General features: G+C 40.5%; 1 protein-coding gene across 3 annotated transcripts in view; it reads right to left on the bottom strand.

The window, feature by feature from the left end:
• Nucleotides 1–18,508, bottom strand: part of LOC122551615 (uncharacterized protein C7orf57 homolog) — a 76,061-nt gene that overhangs the window by 42,403 nt on the left and 15,150 nt on the right. For all 3 annotated transcript variants that reach the window (XM_043693801.1, XM_043693800.1, XM_043693799.1), the window contains 2 exons: nucleotides 13,131–13,196; nucleotides 6,006–6,188 (listed from right to left, as the gene is read on the bottom strand). In XM_043693801.1, the coding sequence (XP_043549736.1) occupies nucleotides 6,006–6,188; nucleotides 13,131–13,161 (214 nt within the window). In that variant the 5' untranslated portion in view covers nucleotides 13,162–13,196. The remainder of the gene's footprint in view (nucleotides 1–6,005; nucleotides 6,189–13,130; nucleotides 13,197–18,508) is intronic.

The raw sequence follows: 18,508 nt of genomic DNA, 5'->3' as shown, positions 1-18,508 counted from the left end.
GGTGGCAGAAATGACGACGGATGATACGATGTATATGGAGGTTGGTGAGGTGGTAGGTGAGGACCAGTGGGGTTCTGTCCTGGTGGCGATTGGAGGGGCGGGGCTCAAGGGTGGAGGAGCGGGAAGTGGAGGAGATGCGATGGAGAGCATCGTCGATCACGTCTGGGGGAAATTGCGGTCTTTGAAGAAGGAGGCCATCTGAGTTGTACGGTTTTGCTATTACACAGAATGTGATGAGGCTTGAGTGCAATGAGGTATGTGTATTCACTTCTGAATTGGTACAGTGGAGTTTTGGTGCAAAGATGAAGATCTTGCTTTCCCTAACCATCTTTTCAGTCTTCAGGAGATGAGTATTCAAGATTTTAATTTGCAGATAGTTGATTTTATCCCTCTAAATGCAAGCAGCATTTCAAATCAGTACTGGAAAAACATAGGTATTGCATTAAGTTTATAGCTTAATAGTTAAACAACTTGGTGTAACAACTGACAAAGCTTAAATCATATTTTTAACTTTGAATTTGTGTTTGCATTGCTTATAATGGGCATTGCTTGTAAATAGTTAATTGACTACATGGGTGATTATGGGTAGTGGTTAGTAAAAAAAATCATGTGATTTGATGGTGGGAAAGTTGCTCAGATGTGTGTAATAGCGCTTCTGGGTATAAAAACATTGTGAGAAAAAGATAAAGCTGACCATAGTCTGAATAGATCAGATGGTTAGAATATGGTGCTAATAATGCTAAGGTCATTGGCCCAATTCCCATTTTAAAAAACTTGTATTAGTCAATTAATTAGTTAAATTAAGCAATAAAGGAGGTGATATGTTGCAGTTAGAGCATGTGAATGCTGGTGGACATGGTTTGTGAAACCAGCTAAAGTTTGGGGAAGAGTACTGCATAACTCTCTTTTCTTGATATTTTTAATCAAGCTGTTCAGACATATTATTATACATGGCGAAATTCAGTACTGCAGATGCTGGAGATTAGAGTCAACAGTGTAGTGCTGGAAAAGCACAGCAAGTCAGGTAGCATCCGAGGAGCAGGAAAATTGACGTTTTGGGCATAATCAAACATTCCTGATGAAGGACTTTTGCCCAAAATGTTATTATACATCTCTGGGGCAGGTGAAACTTGATCCTGGGCTTTTTTTGGTCCAGAGATAGGGACATTAACACTGCACCACAAAAGCCCAAATGAGAAGTCCAACACGTTGTCCCTGGCGCCCGAGAGCTATGCACAATCCTACTTCCCTGATATTTTTGAATCAACCTGTTCAGAGTTGCTACTACATGCTTCTGGACTGGTGGAACTTGTACACAGGGCTCCTGGCTCAGGGATACTACCATTGTGCCACAAGTGACCCCCACCCCGCCAATCCTTCTTTATACAATGCCTCAAGGCCTTTTCAGTTAACAATGGCAGAGGATGTACTGCTTGTGGGTCTTAACAAGAAGAGGCACTTGTCTTAACAAAATGCAATTTATTACATGAATGTTATGTATGCAATTTATATTAGTAAGACATAATACTAGGACTATGCTGGGTTTTTCACGTCTTGACATATCAAGCAGCGCCTAAGCTGGACTTCTCAATTCCTCATTCAGCACTACATGAGATCATCATATTGGGTGGTGCTGAAGCAGAGTCCAATGTTAACCAATTTAGAGCCATTCATTTATAAGCCAGCACCAGTGCGATTCATGCTTGCAGCTTAAGAAACTTTGACTCTGATAGCTGAAATCTGATTTCTTTACACAATGATGCATCAGGGAAGATAAAGTTACTTTGTTCCAGGAAGCAATCACACCCTTCATCAATTAAGGACAACGGATGTGGCTATGATGTAGGCATGGGGATCCAAAGGCAGCAATGGATCCTTGCAATTACCTAACAGATTCAAGGATCTTGCAACTTGAATAGACTAGAGTAGAGGCTGCAGGGAGGATGAACAAATTGTCAAAAGCACTCTGGTGCAGGAAGCCATCCAAGTTGACAGAAGTAAGAATATATTTGATATTCTGGAACGACAGAAAGAAAGGAAAGATGCTTTTGGTAGTTCTGATATTAAGGGACAAAATCAGTGTAGTTGATTAAAGTAATTTTGGTTTAGAGCAGTGTTTCTCAACGGGGGAGGAAGTGCCCCCTGAGGGGTGTTTGCCCTCCTTCAGTGGGCGTTGAAGTCAAAGGGGGCAGCAAGGGGGCACTGAACGACTTTGTAGAAAGCTTACCAATCATTTGGAAGACTGCCGTGTCCTTGAAGGACATTGCTGTGTGCAGATGGATAGTCGCATATCACGAGTCTGTTATTTTCCCTGCACCCATGGAGGCGTGTGCTCTGATTAGTTGCTGCGCTATTATTGATAGTCTTCTCTGTGAATGGCAAACCATTTGAACTCATTCGCAGTTGGCACTGATTCTACTGCCGAGATTAATATGACCTAACTCGTGTCGCTTCTCGGAAGACGAAACGCAACTTTTCATTGCTGTGTGCAGATGGATAGTCGCATATCACGAGTCTGTTATTTTCCCTGCACCCATGGAGGCGTGTGCTCTGATTAGTTGCTGCGCTATTATTGATAGTCTTCTCTGTGAATGGCAAACCATTTAAACTCATTCGCAGTTGGCACTGATTCTACTGCCGAGATTAATATCACCTAACTCGTGTCGCTTCTAGGAAGACGAAACGCAACTTTTCAATTGTTCTTCCAGGTGGCAGAATGAATGCACATTACAGCTAATTAGCCAATCAAATTTTGCCACTTATCTGAGCGTCTTAAAATTATCATGATCATGATTCCATCAGGGTATTTGAGAGACAGTGTAAAAATGGCCTCATCGAGTAAGAAAAATTGCAGGCAGTATAGCATGGACTATTTGCAATATGGCTTTATTCAATCGCCATCGAAAAAGCAGTTACCACTATGCTTCCTCTGTGAACAAAGTATTTCCAATGAGGCCATGAAGCCTTCTCATCTAATTAAACATTTGGAAAAGAAAAACAGTGATGAAAAGGACAAAGATTTGGCATATTTTCAAACATTAAAGAATAAATTCAATCAGCGACCAACAATTTCCACTGCTTTTTCAAACATGGGAGCCAAAAATGTGGATGGCCTTGTGGCATCATACAACATAGCAAAGCTAATTGCAAAATGTGGTAAACCTCATTCCGTGGGTGAATCCAGCTATTTCCGAAGTGTTATCAACCATGGTACATCAGGAACCATCAATGACTATCAAGCGTATTCCTCTTAGCAACGATTCTGTGAGAAGGTGCATCGATGAAATGGCCTCAAATTTTGATAAGAAAGAAATCACCTTACAAATTGATGAAAGTACTATATGCAGAAATCAAGCTTTACCTTTGGGGTATGTATGTTTCATCGACAAAAATGAAATACGAGAAAAACTACTTTTTGCTCTGGATCTACCGACAGATACCAAAGGTAAGACTATCTTCGATTGCGTCAAGGATTATTTTGATAAAAAGTCTGTTCCCCTCAAAAACATTGTTGCTTGTGCTATGGATGGTGTGTGTGCTATGACTGGCCAACATCAGGGATTTGTTGCATTATTAAAGAGAGAAGTGCCACATGTTTTCACAGTACACTGCATTATCCATCGGCAGCATCTGGCTGCAAAGAAACTTAGTGAAGCCCTCAACCATTCTCTACAAGTGGTGATAGATGTGGTAAACTATATAAAGAGACATTCTCTGAATGAACAACTTCTCCGCCAACTCTGTAAAGAGAATGAGGATGAATTTCTGCAATTGCTGCCACACACCGAAGTGAGATGGCTCTTGAAAGGAAAATGCCTCAATTGTTTCCATGAACTGTTCGATTCTATCATTGAATTCCTACACAGAAATAATGAAAACCTTTGTATGAAAGCCGAAACCGTAAAACACAACTGTGCATATCTCGCGGATATATTCGATAAGTGCAATTCGCTGATCATGCAGATACAAGGAGATAATGTGAGTTTCATAAAAGCAAGGAATGCTGTTACATCTTTTATTGCAAAACTTGATCACTTTCATCGGAATATCATGCGTCGTGAGTTTAACCAGTTCCCGAGTTCAAACAATATCGCGGAGGATGTTACTGATAATCAATTACTTATCTACTCGGCTCACATTCATGCACTGCAGGATTATATGAAAATACGATTTGCTGATCTTATCAAGATGGAGATCCCTACATGGTTGACTGGCCCCTTTATCTCATGTGCAGAAGAAATGGACATTCGCCTTCAGGATGAAATGATAGAGCTCCAAAATGACACTGCAATGAAAATTCGGTTTTCGCAAATGGGTGAGCCCCTTTTTAGGATTCAAGATGCCACCCGATGTCATTTCCTGCTATTAAGCGAAGAGGCAAAGTGGTTTGCACGACCATTTCCTACCTCTTATTTGGTTGAGAAAGGATTCAGTGCCATCGCCAGAATATAAGATAAGACCTGCAATCGCATGCATGTTGTTCAGCGTGGTGACCTGAGATTGCTTTTGACAAAAATTGAACCAGATGTATATGGTTTAGCAAGACAACATGAACCACAAGGATCGCATTGACTATTTTGCTATCACAGACTAAATTTTATACAGAGTGAGCCAAAAGTAGGTGGACAGTAAGAACAGTAATAAATGATAACTTTTTTTTGTTGTATATAAAACATATTTCACAAAAGTTTTCCGTTTTCAGCACTGCAGTGATTGCAGTTATTTGTGCAAAAACAGACTTTGGTGATTTAGGGACGTTGCATGATTTCAAGGATGAAAAGGGGGCGTTGAATATGGAAAGGTTGAGAAACACTGGTTTAGAGGATGAAAATACAATATCGGTTTGGGTACAGATATGGAATAACAAAAGGTCTCTGGTGGGAATGGTTTATATGTCCTCTGTGTGTAGTGACACAGTAGGACAGAGTATAAACCAAGAAATAATTCAAATTTGAAAGAAAGGTACTGCAATACTGTGGTAGCTCTGAACCTTCACATAGATTGGACCAACAGAATTGACAAAAGCAACCTGAAAGGTGGGTTCATGGAGGATATTCAGGACATTTTCTTCAAACAATACATTTGGGAGCCTTCCAGGGAACTAATTATTTTGGATATCATTACTTCAGAGGCCTTCACTTTGAATCTTACTGATTATTCTCTTTCCCTTTCAGTATAAGAATATTAGGACACCTTGATTCTGCATCAAGCAACCCTTGCAGACACTGAAATCCTTCTTTTACTCAAAAACAATCTGGCACCTGACACTGCCTCCCATTAGAACTACTGCAGTTCAAGGACATTTCATTTAAAAGAACAATGCATTTCCTGAGTGTATACACTGCAACAGTAAAGCTGTCTATGCTACTTATGTTCTAAATTTTGTCATCTCTCTTCAAGATATTTAAATGGCCATCAACCAATGCCATAGAAATACAGCTGGGCACTGCTGAAGTATTGGTCTTCTTATTTCAGGATCGATGTCAATGCATTGGAAGCAACTCAGAAGACTTACTCAACAAATATCCAGAATGGGTGGGTTATCGTAAGAGGAAAAATTAGAAAGGCTAGGCTTGTATCCACTGGAGTGTAGAAGTGCAAGAGGTGGCTTGATTGAAACATAAGATCCTGAGGGGTCTTGAAAGGATGGCTTTGGAAACAATGTTTCTTCTGGGAGAACCTACAGCTAGAGGATACTGTTGAATAAAATCATGATTTGTGCACTTAATTTGAGCATGTGAGGGGCCTCTGAAATTCTTCAAAAGACAGCGGAAACAAAGACTTTGAGTATTTTTAAAGCAGAGGTAGATAGATTATTGAAAAGCAAAGAGTTGAAAGGTAATTAGGGTAGATGGAAATATGGAGTAATCAGATCAGCTGTGATCTTACTGAATGGAGGAGCAAGCTTGAGGGGTCAAGTGGCCTACCCCTGCGCCTAATTCATATGTTTGTATGTGAGATTTGAGATGTACCTACCTCTATTTTTTAGCTGCCCGTGGACTTACCTGGAATGCCCCCTCGTTTTGCCAACTTCACGTAATCCGAATCAGAATCAAAAACAGCATTACGCCGTCCTCGGAATCTTTCCTCTCCAGTTGTCATGTAGCCAAGGCCAGGGATCAGTGAGGTTTCCCGTTGTTTATTGCTACAATTTCCTTCTTTTAAGTTTAAGGTAGCTTTAAATTGCTCTGTGACAATAAATAAGATGAGTTTAAAACCTCAAAAATACACATGAATACTCAACATCTGCAGAGGATATTTTACTTCAGGTTTCTTAATTAGTAGTAGTGAATCAAAACTAATTAAGTTAACCATAAATTTCACTGAATATCAGATTGGAAACAGCTGACATGCCTGCTGTCACTTTGACTAGGACTTTCTGCCTTAATGAAATCTCAGTTCAACCATGATCCACCCACTCAAAGGTCTAACTGGATCCCAGCCAACTTGCTAATGTTATGATCATTTAATTCATGGCCTACATTAAAAAAATACATTATGGAGAAAGGGGGAACAACATTGAAGGGGTGTTCGATGTGTATCACTGCATCATGGAGATATTGCCTGCTGGCAAGGAAAAAGCAGTGAGCACATTTTTTTTTACGGGTTGACTTTGTGCACTGAGGGGTAACTCTGTGCTAACCCTGCAGAAAATAGTTAATTCTCACTGTGTGCCATTCTAGTGTTGGATGCTAAGAGATGCTAAGTTCAATGTTCCCAGTTTTTCAGAGCATTAACAGATGACATATAAAGACAGCATGCTATTTTTAGAGGCAGGCCTTTGAATACCAGCCCATATTTAGGCACATGTATTAAATGCCTTTGTCAGGTCATTTCTAGTAATGGAAAATATCAGAAATGGAACAGGAAAAGACAAAAGCACAGCAGCACCCTATATATTACCCACCCCATTCTGCAATATATTAGCCAGGACTACAGAGCAATTGGGGCAAGTTGCCAGTTGGAGAGGCTAGTAAAATTGGATGTTCTACCATGAGTGCTATTCCCAGCACCGACCAGTTCCCACCCACCCCTACAACATTTAAATTGATTACTTGGCTAAAGCCCCAAAGGGCTTCAAACAGATATAGAACAATTCATTTTCTACAGAATAGCAATACGCATCTGTGCAGTTATTTCACTTTCATTGCTCTAAATGTCAATGAGTATAGCCCCATCTTGTAACTTTTCATGAAGAAGGACTGCTTCATCCCAGCAATCAACCGAGTGAACCTGCTGTAACCTGTCTCCACTGTTTCAATAAAGCTCTTTCCTAATGGCTCCTACTTCAGTCCAGCCACTACCAGCTGAATTCCTTTCAATGATGTTGGATTTCAGGAGTTTTAACTGGTATTTTGAGATCAGATTCAGCATTTCCACTTTCAATTTTGTGAAAACACATTTCATTCCCACATGATATTGGAAAATAATAAATGACAGTGGTACACAAACAAACAGGAGCTTGTTCTTACTGAGGCAGCTGTAGCAATATTCCATTTGTTGTAAACTCAGAGAAAAAGCTCAAAGGTTGGAATAACATAAAAGCAGTTGATTTAGAAAAAGTATAGAATAGGAATATGAATGGTAAACATTGATGACAATGACTTACTAATTATTCTAAACAGATACTGACTTAGCTTAAATCCATTTCAGTGAAAGATTTTGCTGTGACATTAATTTGGGTATATATCAGTATTTTCTAAAAGTCATCATGTTTGACCTGATCCCTGCCCGTTATTTTCCCATTCATTTCCTCCCAATGTATTTCATCTCTCCCCCCATTTAGTACTGCCTTTTCTTTACATTAACTGTCTGAACAAACTACTATCTCATTGAAAACCCTCTCAAATTTTGTGCTGCATTCATCATATGAGCTACGTACATATGGTGAAAAAGAATTGGCCTCCTGGAATCACCCAGCATTTCATCAACATCCAGAATTTCAACCCTCCTTCAGTTCTGAAGAGTCATAAACTAGCACTTTCTAGTTTTATCTTCAAAACTCTTGTAACTAAAGAAAACAGCATTAATAGATCAGCTTAGTTCACAAACTGTTAAATATCAATTATGTTACTGAATCTCCGTATAAACAAAGTGGATAAAGACATTGTACAAAGGCACAGCTGAGAATACCTAAGTTATTATATGCAAGCTCTTCAAATTGCTAAATATAGATTTTTTCTGAATCTGCAAAGTTTTAAATTGATGAGACATGGCTGGATTATTTAGTAATCATAGAGATGAGTGTTTCATTTTGGATACTGAAAAATCCTTGTACTCATGAAATTCTGTAGCTCTGTTCTAAATCCTACTGACTAAAGCATAAGCCTCACCAAATGACCAGCGAACAATGTGCATTCTCTCAAAAAATGCTCTCATAATCATTTTTACAGGCTTGCGGTCAGACACAAAACCGTCTTTCTGGAACAATCTAGGCACTGACCCAATATAAATGCACAGTCAGCAGATCACTGAAGATTGAACATGCTTCCCATTATTTAATAGAAAATATCAATCATAGAAACTTCTGAGTAAACTGCAAAATATTTTAAAAGATATCAATTTGAAAACGACCTTTGCAGTTTGAGCCGACAATGTATAATGATATCAGAATACAAAAACATAGGACAAAAGAGAGGAAGCTGAGTAATAGCCCTTTAAGCTGGCTTTGTCATTTAATAAGACCAGAACCGATCTGCTATCATGACTCCACTTCCCTGCCCTATTCTCATATTCCCTTATTCTCTAATGGCTTGGCTTTACACTTTTTATGCTCCTTTGCTGGCGGGTTTAAAGGTGGCAGGGCACATAAATTCCAGCAGATGGCTTCCTGAAACCTATTCACCCAACCAACCTGTGTGAAATTTCATAAGAAGCAGGATGGCATTGGGTATCCTACCTATGCTTGGCAAATCACTGCCCACTTAAAGGGCTCATTCCACTGATTTGGGTAGAAGCTAATGCCACAGGTCCAGCAGGTTTAGTTGTGTGATATACTATTTGACAAGGTGGGGGAAACAACGTTTGCCTCCCCTTGGGGTTACTGGAGATACCTGTAGAAGAAACTAATCACCACCCAGTCATTGGATTCTTGAACTCAGTACCTCACCTTTCCTCACTCACAATGTTAGTTCCCAGACTAACTTGGGCTTCTAGTATAGTTGGACTACCTGTAGTCCAAACACTGGAGCTGCTGGGACTGCAGAATCACCAATCATACAACTGATAGACAGCTCTTTCTGAGCCAGGTCATCCTCCTGAGAAACAGGAAAAAGTCTCAACTTAAAACAATTAAGACTACTCTCAGTGATAAATTGCTGTAGTGCAGCCATTAGGATTGTGAGTGGGTTTCCCTGACTTTATATTTCAGGGGGGATGGATACTGCAGTGCCTTGTAAAATCCTGTAAAATTTAGTGACCAACTAGCCACTAAAAACTCAGAAAATAAATGATAAAGCATTTAAGTCCAATTCCATAAATTAATATTTTATAAATAGCTGTGGAACATCAAGTTTGTATTTTTAAAAACCCTCCAGTTTCACCTTTATTCGAGGTACTGGTATCCACCTGTACAGTAGATGTACTGTACTAACACCTGTACTGGTATCCACCTGTACAGTAGATGTCATCTGGAAACTCCTCCAAGAACTATTTAAGAAGGTCATGAAATTAGTTAATCATTGAGGACACAATCTTATCCTCCCACAGATTTCAGCAGAATTCAAAGAATAATGCAGAGGGGGGGAAATTATTTTAAAAAATAAAAATAATACTTGGAAATGAATATGCTGGTCATACTCATCCTACATGTGGAAGTACAGTATTCAAGATTGGTCAGAGAGTATGTCCCATTCCCTAATTTTAATGTTGCTTGCCTTTCGGGAAGAATGTCTTCCTTCCCTGAAAAGAAGTATAATCACCTCATTATCAACTCTTACATTTGGTGTCAGCTAAGACAGCACAAATCATGAATCAACCATGTAAGCTGTGAGTGGTGCTGGAAAAGCATAGCAGGTCAGGCAGCATCTGAGGAGCAGGAAAATCGACGTTTCAAGCGGTCTATGGCGATGGATTTAGGCTCCAGCCTCGAAGGAGGCGTGGGTTCGGATCCCACCACTGCCGTTTGTGTGGGTCGCAGGTTGCACTGCAGGGAGTTAAAGTTCGTGGATATTGGAAGGGTTTTTGACCGAAACGTCGATTTTCCTGCTCCTCGGATGCTGCCTGACCTCCTGTGCTTTTCCAGCACTACTCTAATCTAGACTCTGGTTTCCAGAATCTGCAGTCCTTGATTTTACCATGTAAAGTTTGAGTTTATTTGGTTCATTGTCTCACAGGCGATGGCCCTGAAATACTGTTTGCACCACAGTCACAATCCCTGATATCTTTCAGAAGGACTCCAATGGAGTTTGCAAAAGTTCCTGTGGACTTTTGACAAAACTACAGTTGTAGTCCACTGAACTGCATAAGTATATTAAGCCCCGTGTCTTTATTATTAGAGGTCATCCATTCCTATTAATTTTGTGTCAGTTCAGGCTTAGAATTTAATGAAGGAGAATAATTTGCTCTGACCACTATTTGCAGCAGAATCATATGCAAAATCCTTGTGAACACCATTTACAATTTGTTGCAAATGGTAAATTGGAAGAAATCTCCATAATGTTTGACAGTTGATGAAAAATTTAGAACTATTTATTGTTACAATCATAATTTCTAGTGCTTCTCGATTTCATTGGATTGTATTGGACTGGGCATTTGAGAATAAGTTAAATAGTTGATGAACAGATGCTTCTGCCCATCTAAATTGATTGACTTTTTTAAAATGTGAGATGCGAGTGGCACTGGCATTTATTGTCAATCGGCCAAAAGAAGGTGGTAGTGAGCGACCTTTTTGACTGTTGCAGTCCATGTGCTGTAGTTAGCCCACTGTAATGTTAGGGAGTTCCAGGAATTTTGACCCAGCAACACTGAAGGAATGGCAATATATTTCCAAGTCAAAAGGTGAGTGGCTTGGAGGGGAATTTTCAGGTTGTGGTGTGCCCACGTATCTGCTGTCCTTTACCATGTACTATATCATGGCCTGAGACCTAGTGGTTGAAAGGTCGGTCTTCAATGGGGTAGATGTCACAAGTTTAGAAAGTACAGTCGACAAACATTGCTGAGTTACTGCAATGCATCTTGTAAATGGTATGCATTGCTGCCATTGGGCATCAGTGGTGAAAGGAGTGAATGTTAGAGGCTGCGGATTGGGTGTGTATCAATTCAGCTACTTGTTGCTGGAAGGGTTCAGCTTCTTGAATGTTTGTATTCATCTAGGCAAGTGAAGAGTATTCCATCACACTTCGACTTATGCCTTGTAGAAGTGCGATGCACTTTTAAGGGACCTGTTCATGATGTCCTCACTATATCATGGCCTGAGACCTAGTGGTTGAAAGGTCGGTCTCCATCTTAAGCTCCATCCTCTTGCATCATAACCAACTGAGAAAACTGTACTTTGGTACATCTGAACTGCTTAGCTTGAGCCTAGACATGCAAGTCTCTATGTTCATAATGTACATAGTAAATACAATGAGCTGTAATAATCGTTCATTGAATTGTTCAGTACCACATGACCCATGTCTCAGCCTTATGTTACAGGAGTTAATATAAGTATCACAGCATGATAGCTTCAGATTATCAAGTATCACACCACTCTATGTCAGATAGTTGACAGGTTTTGCAGAGTCAGGAACTGAATTACTTGCTGTAGCATTCCCAACTTTTGAACTGCTTTTGAGCCATATTATTTGAATGGCTCATCTATGAACGTGCCATTCAGCCCCTTGAGTCTGCTCTACTATTCAATAATCTGATTGAAACCTCAAATCCATAATCTTACTCTACCTTTGATAACCTTTCACCTTGTTGTTTAACAGGATGTTATTGATCTCTGATTTTAAAATATTCAATGGCTCTGTTTCCACCACCTCTTCAGGAAGAGAGTTCCAATGACACACAGCTGTCTAAGAGAACTTTTCATCTCATAACTGTTCTAAGTGAATGACCTCTGATTTTTAAACAGCGACCCCTCGTTCAAAATTTTCCTAAAAGAGGAAACTTCTTCTTCACATCTATCACCTCAAGAGCCCTTAAAATTCTCCATGTTTCAGTCAACTCATTGTTTCTCTTAATTTCACTGTATACAAATCCTGCCTGTCCAACTTTTCCTCCTAAAATAACCCCTCCATTCCACATAAAGGTAAAGTTATCATATTCTGACCAGACCATAGGGCTACTTTCCCATTAGAGAGAAATGATGGGTGGTCATTTAACCTGAGGGTCACCACACCTCAAGCAATAGGAGAGTTTGAGAAAGAGAGTCCTTCATGGTCCCCTCAGCTGGTGCAGGAATTGAACCCACACTGTTAGCATCACACTTTATAACAAATCAACCATCCAGTCAACTGAGCCAACCAACTCTAGGTCATATGCATATCAGTTGTAAACAGTTGAGGATCCCACACCAATCCCTGTAGTACAACTTTCATTACATTTTGCCAACCTGAAAGAGACCTATTTAAGCCTATTCTCTGTTTTCTGTTTGCCTGACAATCTTCAAAAAGATTAAAACTGTAAATGTAGGAAAAAATAGTTAATACTATAACCAACATTGTTGCATAAATGTACTCAAGAAACCTTTTCTCATGGACAGTTTGCCAATTAAAAGAAAGCATAAAGGTAAAACCTCCAGCCAGTTCCGTTCTGATTTTCAGTTTGTTTTAGAAATACCAAGAAGCTGAAGGATTCTCCATGTAATATTTTTGTTGTAACAACTTCATTTTTATTGAAAGCACAGTACCATTTCTCCAACGCCACTGGCAATTTGCTTAATATTGAAATCCCTCTGTTAGTATTAATCCATCATCATTTAATGAATATATAAATATAGCTTGATAGGCAAAATATGATAATTAGAATATATTTTGGTAATGATGGCAATAATAATAGTTTACAAATAACTAAATAGTGTGATTTTTAAAAACATATTGTGATATTTAACAGATTTACTTCTTCCAGCAGTAATTTATTTCACTGCAAACTGTTTATTCCATTAAAATTATATACATGACTTAATAAACATTAAAAACGCCTACCAGATTGGTCATGGATTTTACTGTCAGCCATTATTCTCCTTCAGTTGATGACTGGTCACTCTGGAACTATAAAATAAATCTTGTGTTAATATTTGCAGAATACCTGCAGTATGTTTAAGGTGTAAATCTTTAAATGCATCCTCTCATAAGTCACAAGCCATTCATGTAAGACTACGTATTCTTTGCATTCATACCTGTTTCTGTTTTCTTTTTGTTCTCTCTCTAATAAACAGACACAAATGGGCTGAATCTTTCACCTTTCTGACTAAGTGCAAGTTTTGTTATTTTGTTTTGGATGGTTCTCATTGAGCAAGATTTCTTGCTGTTATCTTAGCAAATTTGTCTCATGAACTACATACCCTGATAAATGGATAGATAGAAATTTATTGTTACTTAAATTTGTGAAAATACAGTAAAATGTGTATAAGTCACCACAAAAACAGAGCTATTTAATTACATAAATTACACATTTAAAAAATGAGACCAAGTTAAGACAAATATAAATTTTTGTTCATTCCACGGCCTCTTGGTTTCACAAACTGGCCATTGCTGAAGACCGAGCCCTTCTCCAACTTCCGAGGACTAGGTCCTGTACAACTGCTGAGAACCGGTGGCCTCTCAAAACTGCCAAGAATTGGCTGCCTGTCAAAGCTGCCAAGGACCAGTTGGCATGCTGAAACTACCAAGGACGGGCCCACCAAAACTGCCGAGTACTGAGTGATGTCAACTGAAACTGCCACAGCTCAGTCACAACAGGAAGGAAGGTTGAATTTGATACAAAAAGTGAAATTAAGAAATAATACCAAATGATAAGAAACAATAAAACAAAGAGAAGGATGTGGCCAGTCAGCTGAAAGGTAGTGGATGGGACAGGAGCCTGAACACTACCTAACCTGCCATCTCGGCCTTCTTGCTCCTTGGTCGCTGCTGCTATGGCAGTCCTAATGTTTGATTTTAGCCCATCTTATCACGTGCCATTCTTGGAACAATGTGCCACAACTGGAATATCCTGGAATTCACTGGCATTCCTGATGCCACCTGCAGCCAGACAAGCACCATCAGTCTAGAGCTACAATGCACGGTTCATGGAGTTTGCCCATTATATGGCAGACAAGGGAAATTTGGTGCCCCACTTGGGTTAGGAACCTGGAGGGCTGGCCAGATAGGTTAGCGTCCAGGTAGGATATCCTCTTCTTCCCACTGCGGCCCACCCTAACTCCAGGACCAGAAAAGAAGGCCTTGATGCCAGACCATGCCAGCCTGCACCAAGGTTGTCACATGAGTCAGTGCAAACTCAGCTGTCTGGGGAATGGCCAGCATGTTGGAAGAAGGCTTATGTCCTTCTCCACTCTACCAGTGTATGTGTTACAATCTTTTCTTCCTTATGCCTCAGACATACTCTATCACGGCTACAGCATGCACCTCCCATGAAAGGCCATGCTCTACCACTTTAACTTTTTCTCTCACTCACTCTAAATGACCCTAATCTCTGAAACTGCTAATCCTGTATGACCTCTGTGCTGCCAACTTACTCACTTGGGACACCCTCAACCTGCAACAAAAATTACAGCTGCGCCGATTACTTCCATTTCCCTGAATACCTGACCCTCATCCTAGGAGAACAAGAGTCAGAATAAAACAAGTTACGACTGCTAGTGAGTTGCCTAACATTCAATTCCTCACTTCTTATCTGGACAACATCTTAACACTTGTGCAATGATTACCTAGTTAACTGTTTCCAAGCTCCTGGACAGGTATTGGAGGCTGCCCTTACCTACTAGTGGAACCTCCTGAGCAAAGAACATTTCCTTCACTTATACAGTCATAGAATCATGGTGATATACAGCAATGGAAACAAACCCTTCAGTTCAACTCGTCCATACCAACCAGATATCCTAATCTAATCTAGTCCCATTTGCCAGTATTTGCCCTGTATCCTTCTAAACCCTTACTACTCATATACACATCCAGATATCTTATAAATGTTGTAATTGTACCAGCCTCCACCACTTCCTCTGGCAGCTCATTCCTTACATGCACCACCCTCTGTGTGAAAAGGTTGCCCCTTAGGTCCCTTTTAAATCTTTTCCCTTTCACCCTAAACTAATGTCCTCTACCTCTGGACTTCCCCCATCCAGGGAAAAGACTTTATCCACTTATCCGATCCATGCCCCTCATGATTTTATAAACCTCTAAGGTCACCCCTCAGCCTCTGACGCTCAAGGGAAAACAGTCCCAGCCTATTCAGCCTCTCCCTATAGCTCAAATCCTCCAATCCTGGCAACATCCTTGTAAATATTTTCTGAACCCTTTCAAGTTTCACAACATCCTTCAATAGGAGGGAGACCAGAATTGCACACAATACTCCAAAAGTGGCTTAACCAATGTCCTGTACAGTCGCAAAATAATCTCCCAACTCCTATACTCAGTGCTCTGACCAATAAAGTAAGCATACCAAATGCCTTCTTCACTATCCTATCTATTTGTTACTTCATTTTCAAGGAACTATGAACCTGCAGTCCAAGGTCTCTTTGTTCAGCAACACTTCCAAGGACCTTCCCATTAAATGTGTAAGTCCTGCTCTGATTTGCCTTTCCCAAATGCAGCACCTCACATCTATCAAAGTTATATTCTATCTGCCACTCTTCAGCCCATTGGCCAGCTGATCAAGATTACATTGAACTCTGAGGTAACCTTCTTCGCTGTCCACTACACCTCCAATTTTGGTGTCATCTGCAAATTTACTAACTATATCTCCTATGTTCACATCCAAATAATTTATATAAATGACCAAAAGCAGTGGACACAGCACTGATCTTTGTGGCACTCCACTGGTCACAGGCCTCCAGTCAGAAAAACAACCCTCCACTGCCACCATCTGTCTTCTAACTTCGAGCCAGTTCTGTATCAAAATGGCTAAATCTACCTGTATTCCATGAGATCCAACCTTGCTAACCAGTCTACCATGAGGACCCTTGTCAAATCTCTTACTGGAGTCCATATGGACCACGTGTACCGCTCTGCCCTCATCAATCCTCTTTGTTACTTCTTTAAAAATCTCAATCAAGTTTGTGAAATATGATTTCCCACGCACAAACCCATGCTGATTATCATTAAGCAGTCCTTGCCTTTCCAAATACATGTAAATCCTGTCCCTCAGGATTCCCTCCAACAACATGTCCACCACCAAAGTTAGGCTTACTGGTCTATAGTTCCCTGGCTTATCCTTACCACCTTTTTTAAATAGTGGCACCACGTTCACCAACTTCCAGATTTCTGGCACCTCACCTGTGACTATCAATGATACAATATCTCAGCAATCACTTTCCTAGCTTCCCACAGGGTTCTAGGGTACACCTAATCAGGAATGAGAATTTATCCACTTTTATGCATTTCAATACATCTAGGACTCCCTCCTCTGTAATATTGACAGATTTCAAGATGTTACCATCTATTTCCCCACATTCTATATCTTCCATGTCCTTCTCTAGAGTAAACTCGTTTATTATCTCCCCCATCTCTTGTGGTTCCACACATATGGCGCCTTGCTGATCTTTGAGGGGCCCTATTCTCTCCCTAGTTACCCTTTTGTCCTTAATGTATTTACAAAATCCTTTTGGATTCTCCTGAACCCTATTTGCCAAAGCTATCTCATGTCCCCTTTTTGCCCTCCTGATTTCCCTCTTAAGTATACTCCTACTGCCTTTATACACTTCTAAGTATCCACTCGAGCTCTCCTGTCAGTACTTGATATATGGTTCCTTCTTTTTCTTAACCAAAACCTCAATTTCTCTAGTCATCCAGCATTCCCTACACCTACCAGCTTTTCCTTTCACATTAACAGGAATATACTGTCTCTGGACTCTTGTTATCTCATTTTTGAAGGTTTTCCATTTTCTAGCTGTCCCTTTATCTGTGAACATCTGCCCCCTCTCAGCTTTTGAAAGTTCTTGCCTGCTACCATCAAAATTGGCTTTCCTTCAATTTAGAACTTCAAATTTTAGATCTGGTCTAACCTTTTCCATCACTATTTCAAAACTAATAGAATTATGGTCGCTGGCCCCAAAGTGCTCCCCCACTGACACCTCAGTCACCTGCCCTGCCTTATTTCCCAAGAGTCGGTCAAGATTTTCACTTTCTCTAGTTGTCACATCCACATACTGAATCAGAAAATTTTCTTGTACACACTTAACAAATTCCTCTCCATCTAAACCCTTAACACTATGGCAGTCCCAAACTATGTTTGGAAAGTTTTGACTGAGGATTGCTGGCAACCATGACAAGCTTCCAGGATAAGTGTCTGTGTTCAGCAGTACTGTGAGTCTGGTATCTCACTCTGGGGCCAGTGTGTTTCAAAGATGTTAGCCTGCCGTCAGTTAGGTGTGCTGAAGCATCTGCTCAGGATGACATTGAAGCTGAGGCCAATTCATGTCTGGGGATCAAGATGGGAGGTTTGACAAAGTGGAGGGAATGACCACAATAATGGGGGAGTGGTTGCAGTTCTGCTCAGTGATATGGTCAGGGCAGGGACCATAAAGTTTTGTTGTGGGCTTCAAGGAATGCCAGAAGGCTCCAACTGAGGGAGGTGCTGGAAAAGTACAGCAGGTCAGGCAGCATCCGAGGAGCTGCCTAACCTGCTGTGCTTTTCCAGCACCACACTCTCAACTCTAATCTCCAGCATCTGCAGTCCTCACTTTCATCCGATTGAGGCAGGGTCAAGGCTCAGCAGAGGCAGTGAGACCTCAACTGTGAGGGGCTCTGGGGGAAAGCTCAGGCGTCTCAATGGTGACGGTGATTACTGGCATCTCAAGGAGGGGATGATGGAGGGTCACAGAAACAGTAGGATGTTGGGGCAGGAGTAATATTGGGACTTGAATTCCAATGAGCAAACCCACTCTCACCATTCTTTCAGTACCCAAGGTAGTATAGCCTACCAACATGCAAATGTCATTGTTGCCCCTTGAAGCTGTATAGAATGCAGTTTCCACTGGAATACATGATGGCTGGGAGAAGGCAGCAGAGAAATATTGCTATCTGCTGTCTTCACAATTCTCCCAAAAGGATCAAGATGACATTAACTATCCTTTCCATTTTTCTGGTCACCCATACTTCTCAGAAGAAAGTGCAGGCATCCACCGCAGCAACAGCAACAGCAGCAATATTAGCAACTTGAGAAGCGGGAACAAGTTGTGGATCAGCCTCCAAGGTACAACAGCTTGCACAAGAGGGCCAATTGAAGTCAAGTCAACAGGGATCAAAATTGCTATCTGCCTGCAACAGATTAATGTCATATCAGTGTCAATGAAGTCTCAATATGCTGGGTCAATGTCTTCTACTTGTTCCAGCTGCTGTGCAAACACCAATGACTACAAAGACTA

This window comes from Chiloscyllium plagiosum, chromosome 7 (genome assembly GCF_004010195.1).
Source record: "Chiloscyllium plagiosum isolate BGI_BamShark_2017 chromosome 7, ASM401019v2, whole genome shotgun sequence".
In the NCBI taxonomy this organism is placed as follows: domain Eukaryota; kingdom Metazoa; phylum Chordata; class Chondrichthyes; order Orectolobiformes; family Hemiscylliidae; genus Chiloscyllium; species Chiloscyllium plagiosum.
The sequence above is the reverse complement of the archived record's forward strand: the minus strand, read 5'-3'. Positions and strand labels throughout refer to the sequence as shown.